At 49.7% G+C, this 17,379-nt stretch overlaps 1 protein-coding gene across 4 annotated transcripts in view; it reads left to right on the top strand.

Annotated features, from left to right (window-relative positions):
* Nucleotides 1-17,379, top strand: part of EFCAB12 (EF-hand calcium binding domain 12) — a 32,938-nt gene that overhangs the window by 13,142 nt on the left and 2,417 nt on the right. The window contains exons 4-9 of one of the 4 annotated variants that reach the window (XM_055259159.2): nucleotides 486-680; nucleotides 3,795-3,951; nucleotides 8,165-8,361; nucleotides 10,729-10,942; nucleotides 15,198-15,351; nucleotides 17,041-17,097. In XM_055259159.2, the coding sequence (XP_055115134.1) occupies nucleotides 486-680; nucleotides 3,795-3,951; nucleotides 8,165-8,361; nucleotides 10,729-10,942; nucleotides 15,198-15,351; nucleotides 17,041-17,097 (974 nt within the window). Of the gene's footprint in view, nucleotides 1-485; nucleotides 681-3,794; nucleotides 3,952-8,164; nucleotides 8,362-10,728; nucleotides 10,943-15,197; nucleotides 16,189-17,040; nucleotides 17,098-17,379 lie in introns of those variants that run through there. The other 3 variants (XM_055259161.2, XM_063630215.1, XM_055259160.2) reach the window with 3 other exon arrangements.

Here is a 17,379-nt window from a genome sequence, read left to right as displayed (position 1 = left end):
ATTATCATCATTACAAAATATGCCCTTTCACCTGGAATTGGAGGAGGAGGATTTGGACAGATAGAGAAAGAGAGAAAAGTCTTCCAGGCAGGAGGCCTATAGCAGATGCAAAGGCTGGGGGCGGGGATGGGGGGTCTCCACCTGGCTCCAGGGAAGGGTATAGGTTTTGGTGCACTGAGAGACCAGACCAGTGGGATTACAGATACTGACTTGTTTGACAGGAGAGATGTGGATAAGAATGAAATTTTAGTTCCTATGTTGTCCAAGCCTTGTGTTTTTCAGATGAGAAACCAAGGCTCAGAGAAGCAAAGTCTCCCAGGCATTTTGTGGCCAAACACAGTTGCCCTGAACCCAGTGCCCTTTGTACTCTATCCTGCTATTTAGAGCTGCTCGGCCTCTCCTTAGTCCCTAACTCTGGGGACTGCATCCCCCTGGCCTGTCTCCCTTGAACTCTCTCCTCTGCCCTACCCTCTCGCCTCTTCCAGAAGAAAGCCCCCCAGCTCTCCCGGCTGTCCCGCCAGATGGTGCCCCAGCTCCAGCTGCCCAAGCCCCCTGCCCTGTCGGTCATGTACTCCTACCTGCATAGCCGCAAGGTCAAGATCCTGGAGATATTTCACAAGGTGGGCCAGGGTGAGAACGAGAGAATCACCAGGGAGGAGTTCATCGCGGCTGTAAAGGCAGTAAGTGCCACCTGCTTTCTCTGAATGGGCCTAAGTGGGCAGGATGTCCATGTACTCCCTCTTTGCCGCCCCCCGCAACGCCCCCCCACCCGCCGCCGGGTTCTGGTTCAACTGAGAAGTAGACACAAGGAGTGCAGACTGTCAGCCTTATTACTTATAAAGCCAGATTGGAAAATATGGATTAATTTGTGGCCAAATCAGATCCTTAAAATCTGCCCCGCACCAATCTGACCTTGAAAACCCCCACCTGAGTGGAAAGTCTGTGGAGTCAACCTCATAACCAGCCAGCTACCTTGGGGGATCCCTGTCTTGCACAGCAGACCCCAAAACTGAGATCAGAGAAAGCTGGTAGGGTGTCTCCAACTGTCACTGGCATATAAGTTACATGGGGGTCCTGTCGAAATGCAGCTTCTGACCCAGCACATCTGTGGGTCATCAAAAGATGCTGTATTTCTAACGAACTCCTGGTGATGCCTGTAGTACTGGTCCATGGACCACACTTTTACTTTCACTGCCTATTTATTAATGTACATCAATTATAAATTTTAAAATCCAGTCTGTCAATCATACCAGCCACACATTTTGAGTGCTCAGTACTCACATGTGGCAAGTAGCTCCTCTACTGGACCGCACAGATGTGGAACATTTCCGTCATCATGGAAAGTTGTATCGGCCTAGCAGACGTCTGCAAACTGTGGCTCACGAGACAAGTCCAGCCTGCTTCCTGTTTTTTAAATGAAGTTTTATTGGAACACAGCCACACTCATTCATCCTTGAATTGTCTATGGCTGCTTTCACGCTACAATGGCAGAGTTGAGCAGTATGACACAGACCATATGGCTAGCCAAACCTAAAATATTTACTATCTGAGTTTTTTTTTTTTTTTTTTTTGAGGTGGAGTCTCACTCTGTCACCAGGCTGGAGTGCAGTGGTGCGATCTTGGCTCACTGCAACCTCCGCCTCCCAGGTTCAAGCGATTTTCCTGCCTCAGACTCCCAAGTAGCTGGGACTATAGGCCATGTACCACCACGCCCAGCTAATTTTTGTATTTTCAGCAGAGAAGGAGTTTCACCATGTTGGCCAGGATGGTCTTGATCTCTTGACGTTGTGATCCACCTGCCTCAGCCTCCCAAAGTGCTGGGATTACAGGCATGAGCCACTGTGCCTGGCCCTATCTGACTTTTTATAGAAAAAAGCTTGCTAACTTGCTAACCCTACTCTAGATGAATTATGTTTTTATATATTTTGAATGCAAGATACTTTACCCTGGCATGATGGCTCATGCCTGTAATCCCCCAACACTTTGGAAGGCCAAAGCAGGAAGATTGCTTGAGGCCAAGAGCTTGAGATCAGCCTGGGTAACATAGTGAGACCCCCATCTCTACAAAAAATTAAAAAACTTAGCCCAGTGTGGTGGCACAGCTACATGGGAGGGTCAGATGGGAGGATCACTTGAGCCCAGGAGTTAGAGGCTGCAGTGAGCTATGATCACACCACTACACTCCAGCCTGGGTGACAGAGCAAGATCTCGACTTAAAAGAAACCCAAACAACAACAACAAATACCTTATACAACTTTAGGAAGTTGACTGTGATGTCTTTCGTGATTTTAAATTATTATCAGTTTTCTCACACATGTTTTATGATATGTAATTATCTCAAAAACATTTCAAAGCATTTAAAGATAATGGTCTTTAATCTCCATAACCAAAAGGTTAAATATTACATTCTTTAGCACCAGGAGAGTTCCTTTTTTTGTGTTTGTTTTGTTTTGTTTTGTTTTGTTTTTTGAGACGGATCTTCGTTCTTGTTGCCCAGGCTGCAGTGCAATGGCACAGTCTTGGGTCACTGCAACCTCCCTCTCCCTGGTTCAAGGGATTCTCCTGCCTCAGCCTCCCGGGTGCTGGGATTACAGGCATGTGTCCCCATGCCTGGCTAATTTTGTGTTTTTAGTAGAGATGGGGCTTCACCACAGTGGCCAGTCTGGTCTCAAACTCCTGGCCTCAGGCATTCCACCCACCTGGGCCTCCTAAAGTGCTGGGATTACAAGCGTGAGCCACAATGCCCAGCCAGCACCAGGAGAGTTCTGATCTTACTTAGTTCTGATCAAGTTAGTTCTGATCAAGGCTAGGCGCAGTGGCTCATGTCTGTTTACCCAGCACTTTGGGAGGCCCAACCAGGAGGATCACTTGAGGCCAGGAGTTTGAGTAAAGTTCAGTGAACAATGACTATTGTCTAAAGAAACTGAAGAACAAAATCATATTTCCTTTAAAACTTTTCTTCTTGAATATCCAATGTTGCTGGCAAGCATTATACACCTCCAGAGTTGCTCATTGTCCTTAAAAGAGTGAGATGTATAGTATTCTTGATCCCATTTTCCAGGAATTAAGGGAGATTTATGTGTTACTTGTGTATAGGGATGATCCACATGTGAAATCATGCTTCATATCCAGCATGGTAGATGCTGCCATTGAGACTGGTAGAAAGTGGGGTGGGACCCTAGAGGAAGAAGTAACCCACTCTATAAAGATGGTGACATCTGGACTGGACTTTGAAAGAGGGATAGGAGTTTTTCAGGCAGAGAAGGAGAACTGCCTAAGCAAAGGCAAAGGTAAGAAAGTGCAGAGTTCGGCCGGGCGCGGTGGCTCACGCTTGTAATCCCAGCACTTTGGGAGGCCAAGGCGGGCGGATCACGAGGTCAGGAGATCGAGACCACGGTGAAACCCCGTCTCTACTAAAAATACAAAAAATTAGCCGGGCGTGGTGGCGGGCGCCTGTAGTCCCAGCTACTCGGAGAGGCTGAGGCAGGAGAATGGCGTGAACCCGGGAGGCGGAGGTTGCAGTGAGCCGAGATCGCGCCACTGCACTCCAGCCTGGGTGACAGAGCGAGACTCCGTCTCAAAAAAAAAAAAAAAAAAAAAGAAAGTGCAGAGTTCATTCAAGGACTGGGAAAGGGCTCAGAGCTCCTGCAGCAGGGACCTTGAGTATAGTAGGGAGTGGTTGAGGATGAAACTGGAAGCAGGATGGTGGCCTGAGGAGGCTGGTAAGGCCTTGGCCATCAGAGCAGGATGTTTGCATGTGAGCCTGCTAGTCTCAAGGCCTTCTCTCTCCTCAGGTCGGAGTCCCTCTGAAGAACCAAGAAGTGGAGGATATAGTGATCTACCTCAGCTCTCTTGGGAAGCACAACACCATTACCATGGGTATCCTGGCCAATACCTACAAGCAGTGGTCTATGGCTCAGCAAAGGAGCAGGCTGGCCACTGCAAGGGAGCGTGCGTACCCCTCCCCATCCTGTGCCTCCACCTCCCCGTCCTGGGAGCAAGCCTGGTGCAGGCAGCCTTGGCCTCTCCTCCAAACTCACTTCCTCAGTGTGTTCCCCAGTTTTGGCTGACTGTGGTTTGGCCAAGCCTCTGGAAATTTTCAGGCCCGGAGATTAACTAAGGAATAGATATTCCCTTGAGTGCCCAGCTACCACGGTGTCCATTCAAAGACAAATGAGTCCCAGCCCTTGTTCTTAGAGGAGGATACTCAGCCCACCAGAGCCCACCTGAGAGGCTGAGAACTGACCCAAATGGCAAGCCTTTCCAGAGACATTTATGTGTGTGTGGGTTCAAGGCCTCCTCACTATTAATCCATAGCTTATTGATAAAATTCTTGTTCAGAACCAGAATTAGCACATGTTTACAGTTTACTGGAAAGTATATTTTGGTATTCTGCTATCAGGGGTATTATGGCAGGGTTGCTGTCAACAGTTGTAAAGGTTGTGCATGGCTCAAGTTCCATTTGCCAAGCAATACACTTGTGGGGCCACATCTGTCCAGACAAGGCACAGAGGCAAATTAGAAATGGACTTGCTAAAGCTCTGGCTATGAATTTGCTCTACAACACAAAGGCGTATTTTATAATATTACTTTATATCTTAGTACCATTCTTGTAGTGAACAAACAAACAATAAAGAACAATTACAACCATCCACCCATTCCAGCACCCTTCCCAAACATAGCCACAGCTTTGTTTTTCTAAATGAAACAAATCTTGCTCTGTTCCCATGCACCAGGTTGGCAGGAACTTAATCTCATGCATGTTTGGGGCCTCCTTGTCCTCCCTGAGTCACACAGGAGCCCTGGAGGAGGCAGTGGAGGGGTTTCCTAACAATGGTAAAGATCTGGGGTGAGGCCGTTGGAGTTTACGGTCACACCAAGAGGAGTTACTCAGCATCCTCATTGGAGTGGCTCATTTGGGGACAGCAGGCAGCTCAGAGCATCCATTCCTCAGTCCTCCAGGAGATTTTCAATGTCCAGTCTCAACCAGCTGCCCTGAAGAGAAACTATCACCTCCCAAACAGGGTCTCTGCCTCTCTCAGAGCTCAGGGAACCTCAGCACCCCAACAGTCGCCTCCTGCATGTGTCACCACCCCAACAGTAGTAATCTCCTTTATGTCCAGCACATTTTTAAGGTCGCCTCAAGTTGGGCTGCTTTCCCTCTGATACTCTTTGTGCCTTTTTGTTATAAATTACCAAGCTCATCGCTATCTGTGTAGCTGGCTGCGAGTCATTTGAATGACCACAGTGTGCTGTGATGCATATTCGCAGCAGAGATATTTTGGGGCCTGTTATTTCCCAGTAAGTAAACACAAAGCCAAGCAGCAGACCTTTGCTCTCATGGTGCTATTTTGGCGTCATCACTGAGTTCTTTTTCCCTGGTGAGCAGCAGTGGGTAAGATAGGTAGACTGGGGTGTGTAAGAATTAAAGAAAGAGGAAAGAAACAGGAAAGGTGGCTTAATAGTCAAGGACAGGTTTATTTTAGAGAAAACAAATCTGAGAGGGGCTGCTGGCCGAGTTAGGTCAGAGCCACACTCTCTTACAGACTAAGAGTTTTTAAGGATTCAGGGTGGGAGAGTTTATCAGAGGCTTGGACTGCTTCTGTGTCTCTTTGTTGTGTTTATCTGGGAGGCAGAGTGGTGTGTCTGTTTCCATACATCTTTCTGCAGCTGCAGGCATATCCCCCAAGTCTGCTTTTAGCTTCCCTATCTTAGTGCACCTGAAGGGAAAGGAATGTGCTTATTAAGGCCCACTGTTTTACTGGGGCCCACTGTATGAGGGTGAAGTTTGGCAGTCACCCAAGAGACTCCCCCCCCACCTCCCTCTGTGCCTGAGCTGTCTTATCTGTGTTTTACTGTCTGCTCTTTCTGGCTGCTTATAGTTAGAAGAGGAGTGATTTCCTTGAAATGCATGAGGCTAGAAAGGAAGCTGGAACTTGAAGTGGTGGTGTTTGTCCCAGACGACGGTGCTCCTGCTCTGTCAGGGTGTCTCTCACTTTGTCTAAAGAGGCAAGAGTTTGAGCATCTTGGCAGGGGTACCTTCTTCCAGTAGTTCTTCTTGCAGTAGCTCTTCTTCATTCTTGCAGAATGATCTCAGTTTATCCTTTATGTCCTCAGAGGTCAGGATTGCTATTCCTGCTTTACGAGGAGGAAGCTGGAGCTTAGAGAGGCTGAGCCACTGTTCACAGCCTCAATAGAAGGTGGTAAGGTCAGGATATTATTTCAGCTTGAGACAATGAAAGTCTGAACCAGGGCAGGGACAATGGGATTCTTTCATTCATTGGAATCTTTGTTGAGCAACTACTATGTGCCACTTCTAGAAACTGCAAACACAGCAGTGGGCCAGCCAAAGCCCCAGCTTTCGATGAGCTTGCACCTAAAGGGCTGGTGCTCAGGGAAGGCCTCTCTGCGAAGCAGACATTGGAGCCAAGATCTGAGTGATTGACAGGAACTAGTCTTGGGGGAAGCGCAATCTAGGCAGATAGAACTGTGAAGGCAAAGGCCCTGGGGTAGGAAAGCTTGCAAGAGACAGAAGGTGGTCAGGGTGGCTGGGTGGAATGGGTGAAGGGTGAATGGTATGCCATGGACCAGGTGGGAAGGCAGCTGAGGCCAGATGGTGCAGCAGGGCCTTGTAGCCCAGGGAAAGGACTCTGGGTTTTGGTCTAAGTGCTGTGGGAAGCCAAGGGAATGAGGCAATCTGGTCTGTCTATCTGTCTGTCTGTCTGTCTGTCTATCTATCTATCTATCTATCTATCTATCTATCTATCTATCTATCCATCCACACATATCCAACATAAGGAGGCCCACTCAACGGGGTCTCCTTATGTTGCCCAGGCTGGAGTGAAGTGGCTATTCACAGGTATGATCATAGCTTACTGCAGCCTTGAATTCCTGGGCATAAGCAATCCTCCCACTTTAGCCTCCTGAGTAGCTAGAACCACAGGCGTGCCACTGTACCCTGCTTTATATATGTATATATATATATTTTTTTTGGGTGGGGGGATGGAGTCTTGCTCAGTCATCCAGGCTAGAGTGCAGTGGTGTGATCTCTTCTCACTGCAACCTCCACCTCCCGGGTTCAAGTAATTCTCCTGTCTCAGCCTCCCAAGTAACTACTACAGGTGCACACCACTGCACCCGGCTAACTTTTGTATTTTTAGTAGAGACGGGGTTTCACCATATTGGTCAGGCTGGTCTCGAACTACTGACCTCAGCTGATCCACTCGCCTCAGCCTCCCAAAGTACTCTGCTCTATATTTTTTTTTTTTTTTTTTTTTGAGACGGAGTCTCGCTGTGTCGCCCAGGCTGGAGTGCAGTGGCGCAATCTCGGCTCACTGCAAGCTCCGCCTCCTGGGGTTCACGCCATTCTCCTGCCTCAGCCTCTCCGAGTAGCTGGGACTACAGGCGCCCGCCACCACGCCCGGCTAATTTTTTTTTGTATTTTTAGTAGAGATGGGGTTTCACCGTGGTCTCGATCTCCTGACCTCGTGATCCGCCCGCCTCGGCCTCCCAAAGTGCTGGGATTACAAGCGTGAGCCACCGCGCCCGGCCCTCCCTGCTCTATATTTTTTGTTTGTTTGTTTTTGAGACGGAGTCTCGCTCTGTCGCCCAGGCTGGAGTGCAGTGGCACGATCTCGGCTCACTGCAACCTCCAGGTCCCAGGTTAAAGCAGTTCTCCTGCCTCAGCCTCCCGAATAGCTGGGACTACAGGCACGTGCCACCACGCCCAGCTAATTTTTTGTATTTTTAGTAGAGTCGGGGTTTCACAGTGTTAGCCAGGATGGTCTCGATCTCCTGACTTCACGATCCGCCCTCCTCGGCCTCCCAAAGTGCTGGGATTACTGGCGTGAGCCACCGCACCTGGCCATATGCTATATTTTTTAAAGATCCTATTTGCTGCTTGGCGAGACAGGGTGACAGGGCGAGAATGGCAGCCAGAGGGCTGGGGTTGGTGCAGTAAGGGACGCCGTTAGTGGAGATGGAGAGGAGGGCCACATCTAAGGTACAGCTTAGGTGGCTTAGGTGGGCACTGCCCAGATGTGTGGGAAGGGAGTGGAGGGGTGGCCTGGTGCCTGTTGGGTGACACTGGATAACTGCTTGGCAGGTTCCATGGCTGGGCACCCTCTTAGTCCCTCCTTCCTTCATCTCTTCCCTCCGACTCTAGGTTGTATCTTGGCCAAGCACAGAGATTCCCTGAAAGGTCCGCTCAAGAAGCAGGAGGTGGATTCAGCCCCACAGCTTCCCAAAGTGGACCTGCTAACGGTGCCTGCAGTTGACACGCAGAGGGAGGCGCGGCCCATGACCCTGGAGGAGATGGAGGAAGTGGGCAAGCGGTACCGCCAGCGGCAGCGACAGCACAAGGTACCTCGCCAGCCCAAGGAGGGCATGTGGCTTGGGGACTGGAACAGCTGGGGTTCAGATCACCACAGCAGCACCACCCGCTGGCTGCAGAACCCTGAGGAGGGGGGTCTTCACCTCTACAACCACCCATTCTTCACGTCCCTCATCTGTAAAATAAGAACAATACCTGCCTCCTGAGGTTTTTGTAAAATGTAGTAAGATCCTGTTTCTGAAACTATCACTCCCCCTCTCCCTATTCTTTAATGATGACTTTTCGTCCTTAGACCAGGCCTGCATTTTCATCACAGCTGGAATCCAGGCACCTGGCACAGGGCCTGGCACTGGGTAGACCCTCCAGAAATACATGGCAAGTGAAGGAAGGACTGACTGCATGAATTAGCTTGTCCAGTAAACATTTATTGAGAGCCTACCATGTGCCAGGCACTCTTCTGGGTGTTGTAGTAAGCATAACAGTCCCTGCCCCTAGGAAGCTGACAGTCTAGTAAGGGAGGCAGACAACATCAATACAATACTACATATAAATATTCATATATAATATAGGCTGGGGGTGGGGTCTTGCACCTGTAAGCCCAGTGCTTTGAGAGGCCAAGGTAGGAGGACTGCTTAAGCCCAGGAGTTCGAGGCCCATCCTAGGCAACATAGGGAGATCCTGTCTCTACAAAAAAATTTAAAAAGTTAGCCTGGTGTGATGGCATGTGCCTGTGGTCCCAGCTACTCAGGAGGCTGAGGTGAGAGGACTGCCTGAGCCCAGGAGGTTGAGACTGCAGTGAGCTAAGATCGCACCACTGCACTCCAGCCTAGGGGAAAGAGCAAGATCTTGTCTCAAAAAAAAAAAAAATTATATACAGGCCAGGTGCAGTGGCTCATGCCTGTAATCCTAGCACTTTGAGAGGCCAAAGTAGGAGGATCACTCAAGACCAGAAGTTTGAGACCAGCCTGGGCAACACAGCAAGGCCCCGTCTCTACACAAAATTTTTAAAAAATTAGCCAGCATGGCGGTGTGTGCCTGTGGCTCCTCCTACTCAAGAGGCTGAGGCCAGAGGATGGCTTGAACCTGGGAGGTCAAGGCTGCAGTGAGCTATTACTGCACAGTGTACCCCAGCTCAGGCTACAGAGTGAGACCGTGTCTCTAAAAAAAAAAAAATTAATAAATACAAATATATATATATAATTAAAAATACATATTTGTATTTATACCTATAATATTTGTATTTGTACATATAATAAAATGGAAGATATTGCTAAGTGCTATATCTACTAAGATTTGATTCAGTTGCATGACAAGAAAACCCAAAATGTTTGAGCAGGGACCAGCAAAGTTCCCCTGTAAAGGGCCAGATAGTAAACATTTTAGGCCTGGGGAGCCATATGCTGTCTGTCGCAACTACTCAGCTCTGCTGTTGCAGCAGGAAAGCAACCACAGACAGCACCTTAACAAATGAGTGTGGCTGTGCTCCAACAAAACTTTATTTATAAAAACAGCTGGTGGGCCAGATTTGGCCCATAGGCTAGGCTTTGCTGATTCTGGTGTTAGAAGCTTTAAAAAAAATAGGGTTTTTTTTTTCCTTGTTAAAAAACAAGGTGGTGGCAGCCAACAAAAGCAGCTACCTGCTCTGCCAGCCTCCTCCTATCTTAGCTCATGGCTTTCACCTCAAGGTCACAGATGGCTGCTCCTAATTTAAATGTCACTTTTCTTTTATTCTCTTTTCTTTTTTCTCCCTTCTCTTCTCTTCTCTTCTCTTCTCTTCTCTTCTCTTCTCTTCTCTTCTCTTCTCTTCTTTTCTTGAGACAGTCTCACTCTACTGCCCTGGCTGGAGTGCAGTGGTTTGATCTTGGCTCACTGCAGCCTCAGCTTCCCAGGCTCAAGCCATCCTTCCACCTCAACCTCCTGAGAAGCTGGGACTACAGGTATGCGCCACCATGCCCAGCTAATTTTTTTGTAGAGACAGGGTTTTGGCATGTTGCCCAGGCTGATCTCGGACTCTTGGGCTCAAGTTATCCTCCTGCCTTGGCCTCCCGAAGTGCTGGGATGACAGGTGTGAGCCACCTTGTGGCCCCACAGATGTCATTTTTCAATAGGATGCCTCTAGGGCATGTGTACTGTGTTTTATCGTATATGTTACACAATCATGTGTGCACACCTGCACACCCGTCTACAGGGCTGTGACTTCAGAACCTGAGCTTCCAAACCTGAAGTCTTCACTGACTTCAGAACCGGAACTGCAGCCCCACTGGACGTTGGTTGCCATCACCCCTCATGGGGACCTCCCAGGGGAGAGGTCAATGAAGCACTGCATCTGCCTTCTTCTGGCCAGGAGGAGGGACACAGGCAAGAGAAGGGCGAGCCCCTTTCTGCTTCCTTCGCAGCTCACGATCCCCTCCATCCAGTACACGGAGCAGTGCCGCCTGGTGAGCTGTGGGAATCGGCACTTTGATGAGCACTGCCTCCCGTCCACCATCCACGGGGATATGAGGGAGCTCATTGAGTCGGCCCGCAGGAACAACTTTCTGGTCTACCTGCAATGCTGGAAGCTCTGTGAGTCCTATGGCCTCCCGCTGACGGAGGACATCCTCATGAAAGGTAAGGGCCTCGGTGCCTGGCCCTAGGAAGATGCCAAGGGAACCCCAGAGCTGGGGCAAGGGTGATGCCACCCAAGGCACCCATGCAGCCATTCAAGCCACTGTAGTCTCTGGTGGGGACATTGGGAATAAGGCGGAGTTGGGGCTTGGAGGAGAAGAGGAGTAGCCCAGTCTGTTTTGCTGCTAGATGGGATTTCTAGAACACCAGGCCTGGAGGTCTGGGTTCCACAAGTGAGATTTGGGGGTCTGGATTCTGGAACCCTGAGCTTGGTGGACCAAAAGCTCATTCTAGAGTAGAAAGCTCCAAGGACAGGAGTTCCAAGTGAGAAAGCCCTGAGGTTGAATATAAAGGAAGAATTGCAATACTGAAGAGGGAGATTTGATAGAAATGATAACTGCTATCAAAACAAAGCCTTTCTCTAGGCCAGGCTGTTGCTTGGTTCTTCCGCAACAAGCAGTGGGGTGCGAAAGCACCTGGAAACAGGACCTGCTGAAGCCCTTTGAGCAGAGAGCGCGCAGACCCAGCCCTGAGATCTCCACACTGCTTCTGCCCTCTGCTTGGGTGGAAAACACGTTTTCATACACCCAAGCTGATCTGAGCCCACTGTGTCTCTGGGGGGTGAGCACTTCTAATATGTGGGAGTGGAGAAGGGCCCAGCCCCGAGATGACAATTTAGCAATGCCTGCATTCCAAACTCGCGAATTGGTGAATGTATAAATTTGTTTTGTTTTGAAACGGAGTCTCACTCTGTCGCCCAGGCTGGAATGTAGTGGTGTGATCGCGGCTCACTGCAAGCTCTGCCTCCCAGGTTCAAGCAATTCTCCTGCCTTGGTCTCCTGAGTAGCTGGACTAAAGGTGTGCACCACCACGCACAGCTAATTTTTGTATTTTTAGTAGAGATGGGGTTTCACCATGTTGGCCAGGCAGGTCTTGAACTCCTGACCTCAGGTGATCCACCTGCCTTGGCCTCCCAAAGTGCTGGGATGACAGGCATGAGCCACTGTGCCTGGCCTGGTGAATGCATAAATTTAATGGGCAGGATCTTCTCTGTGCTTTAAAAACATGAAGGAGCAGGCTGCACTTGGGGGCAGAGGTTTTCTCCTAGGAACCTCTGCCTAGAAAGGAACTTTGGCCATACTGGGAAATGTAGCTTTCTGAGAAAGGAACATGTCACACAGGCAGTGGTGTGACTTATGTGAGAACTCGACTTTACAGTCATAATTGATTATTACCGTCTTTTTCCCGAGAGGGAGAGAAACAAGCACTAAATTTATAGGGCCCTGGGTCTTCTTAGATTCGTTTGCCAGGGCTCCTATAACAAAATACCAGTCTGTGGACTGGGCAGCTTCCGCAACAGGAATTTACTTTTCACTGTTTTGTAGGCTGGAGGTCCCAGATCAAGGTGCCAGCAGGGCTGGTTTCCAAGGCCTCTCTCCTTGGCTGGCAGATGGCTGCCTCCTTGCTACCTCCACACGGTTTTTTCTCTGCACATGCACACCTGTTGTCTCTCTTGTGTGTCTACATTTTCTCTTATAAAGACACCAGTCAAATTGGATTAGGACCCACCCATGGACAGCCTCGTTTTAGCTTGATCATCTCCTTCAAGACTTTATCTCCAGGCTGGGCACAGTGGCTCACCCCAGTAATTCCAGTACTTTGGGAGGCCAAGGCGGGAGGACAGCTTGATCCCAGGAGTTCAAGGCTGTAGTGAGTTATGATCATACCACTGTACTCCAGTCTGAGTGACAGAGCAAGACCCTGTCTAAAAAAAAAACAAAACAAAACACCAAAATCTCCAAATAAAGTCACATCCTTTTTTTCCCCCCCTCAACGGTCACATTCTAGCAGGGTGCAGTGGCTCATGCCTATAATCCTAGCACTTTGGGAGGCCGAGGTGGGTGGATTGCTTGAGCCCAGGAGTTCGAGAACAGCTTCGGCAACATGGCAAAACCCCATCTCTACAAAAAATACAAACATTCATCAGGCATGGTGGCATGTGCCTGTAATCTCAGCTACTCAGGAGGCTGAGGTAGGAGGATCGCTTGAGCCCAGGAGGTCGAAGTTGCAGTGAGCCAAGATCGCACCACTGCACTCCAGCCTAGGCAACAGAGCGAGACCATTTCTCATTCTCTCTCTCTCTCATACACACACACGCGCACACGCACGTCACATTCTAAGGTACTAAGGATTAGAATTACAACATATGAATTTTGGAGAGACACAATTTGGCCCATAACAAGTGTATACAGGGCAATGTGGTCAGAGGCTCTCTGGAACACAGGCAAGCAACTTCAGTGGTCATTGTCTCCCACGCATGCTGCCTGGGCTGGGAAGGCAGAGACAGAAAGAGATCCTACAGTTCTGGATGCTGACTTTTCACCAAAACATCCCTCCTTCTTCCTTCCTTGGGGAACCTCACCTTTCCGGATTATTTACACCATGGTCTTATGCAGTGGTGGAGATGCAGCTCTGTCTTCTAAAATGCAGGCCAGCTTGCCATGTGCCCTGGACTGCTCCTCTGGGTTAGGTCTTCCCCTGTGTGCCTCCTTTGTCTGTCCCCATCAGAACATCGAGCCACTTTTTTTTTTTTTTTTTTTTTTAAAGAGATGGGGTCTTGCTTTGTTGCCTAGGCTAATCTCGAACTCCTGGGCTCAAGCGATCTTCCCACTTCACCCTCCCAAAGTACTGGGATTACAGACGTGAGCCACTGCACCAACCCCTGGCTTTTGCTAGCTGCTGGGTTCCTACATGAGTGAGCTTTACCTGTCTAAAGGATCTCACGTTCATGGGCACACAGGAGCATCCTGTGGGTGGGACTAGGCCCAAATCCATCTCTGACCACTGTCTTGGCCACTTGCTATTCGGTATCTTTATGACAGATGCCTAATCTCCTGTAGGCAGAGAGGCTCAAATATTAAGACTTCCAGCTCTGTGTTCTAGACTAGACCTTGGTGGCTCAGACTCCAGGCTTCAAGCTCAGGAGCCAGAATTCTAAACAAGGTCTCCCCCTCCCCTGTGAATATAGCTGTATTGGCTTTCCACCCTGGTTTTGGCGATAATATTTGCTCATTTGAATTTTTTGAAAACATAAAAATCAAAATCCCCCCAGCCTGAGTTGGCCGTTGTGAATATTTTAGTGACTATCCTTTCACAAATCTCTTTTTCTTTTCCATTTACAGAAAATTATTTATATAACTCATTTTTAAATCATACTTTAAAAAATCGTGTACCTTTTGAAAATATTAATGTTACATATCTCCCCCTTCCCTCTCCTTCCTTCTCACCTCCACAGCCCCTTCCCAACCCCCAAATAACCAACATTAACTAGCTGGAGTGTAACTTCCATCACTTTTTCTAGAACATGAGCTTTCATGTGTTGCCATCTTAAGACAAGCACTGCTCAATGGTTGTAGAAGGTGGAGACCCTGGCTCAGTATTTTTTTTTTTATATTCAGCATGTCTGAGAAAACTCTCCCAAGGATCTCCGTGAGATTAATTCAAGACAAGGAGAAAACTGCTGCCAAACAAATCCAAGCGGGCCGGGCGCAGTGGCTCATGCCTGTAATCCCAGCAGTTTGGGAGGCTGGGGTAGGTAGGATGGCTTGAGCCCAGGAGTTCCAGACCAGCCTGGGTAATATAGCAAGATCCCATCTCTACTAAAAATTTAAGAAATCAGCCAGGCATGGTGGTGCATGCCTGTGGCCCTGCCTAGTCGGGAGGCTAAGGTAGGAGGGTCGCTTAAGCCCAGGAAGTCGAGGTTGCAGTGAGCCACGATCTGTACTTTAGCCTGGGTGACAGAGTGAGACCTTGCCTCAGAAAAACAAAACAAAACAGAAAATAGGTCTAAGTTAACCTCGTCAAGTCTTGGTCAAATCCTCCTGCCTCCTGGGACAGCTCAGATCTCGTTGCACCGGGGCCTTGGGGGCTTTGTTGACCTGGTTATAAACAAGCCCCCCTCATCTGTAGTCCCCTGAGCCATATTGTCCCGAGGCCCCTTTCCTGGCATCACAGTACAGCTATATGCATGTCACCACTGGGGCAGTGGTTCAAGGGACCCCTCTGCAGTATTTTTGCAACTTCCAGTGAATCTACAACTATTCAACAATAAAAAGTTACTATATAGATAAGAAGAAAACATCTTAAAAATGTGAATTAAAAAAAAAAAAAAAAAAAACACCTCCACTGACCCCAGAGGCTTAGGGAGGGATGAGCGGTCTGGGTTGATGGCTGCAGATGTTTCTCTTGCTGTCCACAGCCTTGCTGTACCCAGGAGACAAGATCATTTTCCAGATGGACAAAGTGCGCCCCATCCGGCAGCCGGGAGGCTACTACTCTGACTGGAAGGTCTTTTCTCCCAATCTGGCTCTGCTCCGGTCCCAGGGCCCCGGCAAGTCTAAGAGGACTGACAAGCTGAGTTTCAGACCCCCTTTCTCCCTGCCTTGGTCTCCTGCTCCATTGCTACCCCTTCAGTGCAGGGGCTGGAGGCTGGAGTACCTGGGGCGCCATGCTGTGCTCGTGTCTGCATCCTAGGGCAGCATCCCCCAACCTGACTGCCCACTGCAGACTGGCCAGTCCCAGGTCACCGTTGGCACATGTCTCAGGATCACGGCCTGCTGGCCTCAGCTCCCACACAGCTACCCTCCTGACCCCAGTCCTGCCCAATCACAAGGTTTCTGGAAAAGATGAAAAGGAGAGCCTTCTTAGAGAACAGGGCTGGAGTGAGGGCCTTCACAAATCCCCAGCCAGGTGTCAGGGCCCTGCAGAGAATAGGGGGCAGCCCTTTCTCTGCCCTGCCACCTTGCAGTGGCCACACCCCTTCTCTGGCAAGAGGTGCGCTTGCAGCTCCTACGAGGAGAAAGGGACATTTCCCTGGGACCTGCCCCCAGCCCTTTCGAGAGACCAAACTGAGTCTTCTCTAAGAAAATGGCCTCCTTTGGTACTCCAAAGCCTGAGCTACCCAGATTTGAGTCAAGCAGCAGGTGACAACCCATGGGCAGCATCCGTGGGTGACTGCAGAGGAACAAGGCAGCATCCCTGCAGAGGGAGGGGCGCGGCATGGGAGGAGGAGAGCCCAGTTGGCCGGATACCATGAGGTGGGAGGGGCGTGGACCTGCCCCTGCCTCTAGACCCCTGCCAGCTGCCCACTGAGTATGTGGCCAGAATGCCTGCAATGGGACACAGCAGGGCCCTGTAGAGATCAGACAGGCCTCCGGTTCAATGGACAAGGCACTTCTCTGAGTCTTAGCATCTTCATGTGTAAAGGGGCCTAGTAGCTCCTACCATACACTATGAGGATCAGATAAGAAAGAGTGTCAACATCTTAGCAGTGACAGCACTCAATCAATGATTGTCGTTGTTTTACCTTGCTCTGATTGGGCATCTTCAAGTGCAGGAGTAGGCCCAGGCCTGCAGGTGGGTCCTGGCCATGACACGGGCTGTGACTTCCTTCCAGCCCCAGGGTGGCCCAGGAAGTGGTTGGGAACCCAGGAAGGGGATTTTGGTCCGTGCTTAGGGAGGCCATAGCTAATAAAGGATAAAGAGAGTTCTCTTAGGTCAAGGAGAGACATTGACTGTATCTTGCTATTTATGGTTATGAAAGATTCCAAGGCCAGATGGAGGCTGGGTGGGAAAGAGTGCCGTGAACGATTAGTGATGTCTGTCAGGCTCAGGGTTGGAGAGGAAGGGGGTTAGATTTCACCACCTTCGTCCTCAGGGCTGCGTTAAGCTCTGGAGTGGGGAGTGGGAGCCAGGGACCCCAAAAGGATTTGGCAGTGACTTACTGAGCCTCCCTCATAACTACCCTGAGAGGTCTCTATTCTGGACCATGAGAAAACCAAGGATGAGAAAGGGGAAGTGACTTGCCCAAGTCACCTGGCCAGATTCTGAGGGTAGGTCCAGCTGACCCAAGCCCACTGTGTTCCCCTGGAGCATGGAGGCACAGAGTCAGGGTCCACCCCAGGTGGAAGACATTTTTCTTTCAGAGCTCTTGTTTGAGACTTAGAAATGGGCCCACCCCTGCGGCCCCTGACCTACTCCCTAAAGCCCCATTGGCCTGGATTTCCACTCTTCTCACAAAATGCCTCTCTCTCCTCCACTAGGAAGATGCCAAAGAAAAGCAAGAAAATGCACTTTAAGGAGTTTGAGGAATTTACCAGGTCTGTGGCAGTCATCTAACTCCACAAAGAAGGAAGGTGGGAGGAGGGGCAGCTTCGCCTGAGACAACTGGGACTCTGCGCTCCTGGCACACAGCTGGGGCTCGGTGCCCTGGCTTGAGAGGCAGTGACACAACACAGAGAGGGCCAGGAGGCACTGCTCTGGGGCTTTCCATGTGTTCACTCACTCAAATCCTCCCAACAGTCCTATGAAGTGACACTAAGCATATTCATTTTACACAGGAGGAAACTGAGGCACAGACAGGGCAAATATCATGCTCAGAG

Source organism: Symphalangus syndactylus, chromosome 21 (genome assembly GCF_028878055.3).
Source record: "Symphalangus syndactylus isolate Jambi chromosome 21, NHGRI_mSymSyn1-v2.1_pri, whole genome shotgun sequence".
Taxonomy (NCBI): domain Eukaryota; kingdom Metazoa; phylum Chordata; class Mammalia; order Primates; family Hylobatidae; genus Symphalangus; species Symphalangus syndactylus.
This window is presented reverse-complemented; position numbering and strand designations above follow the sequence as displayed.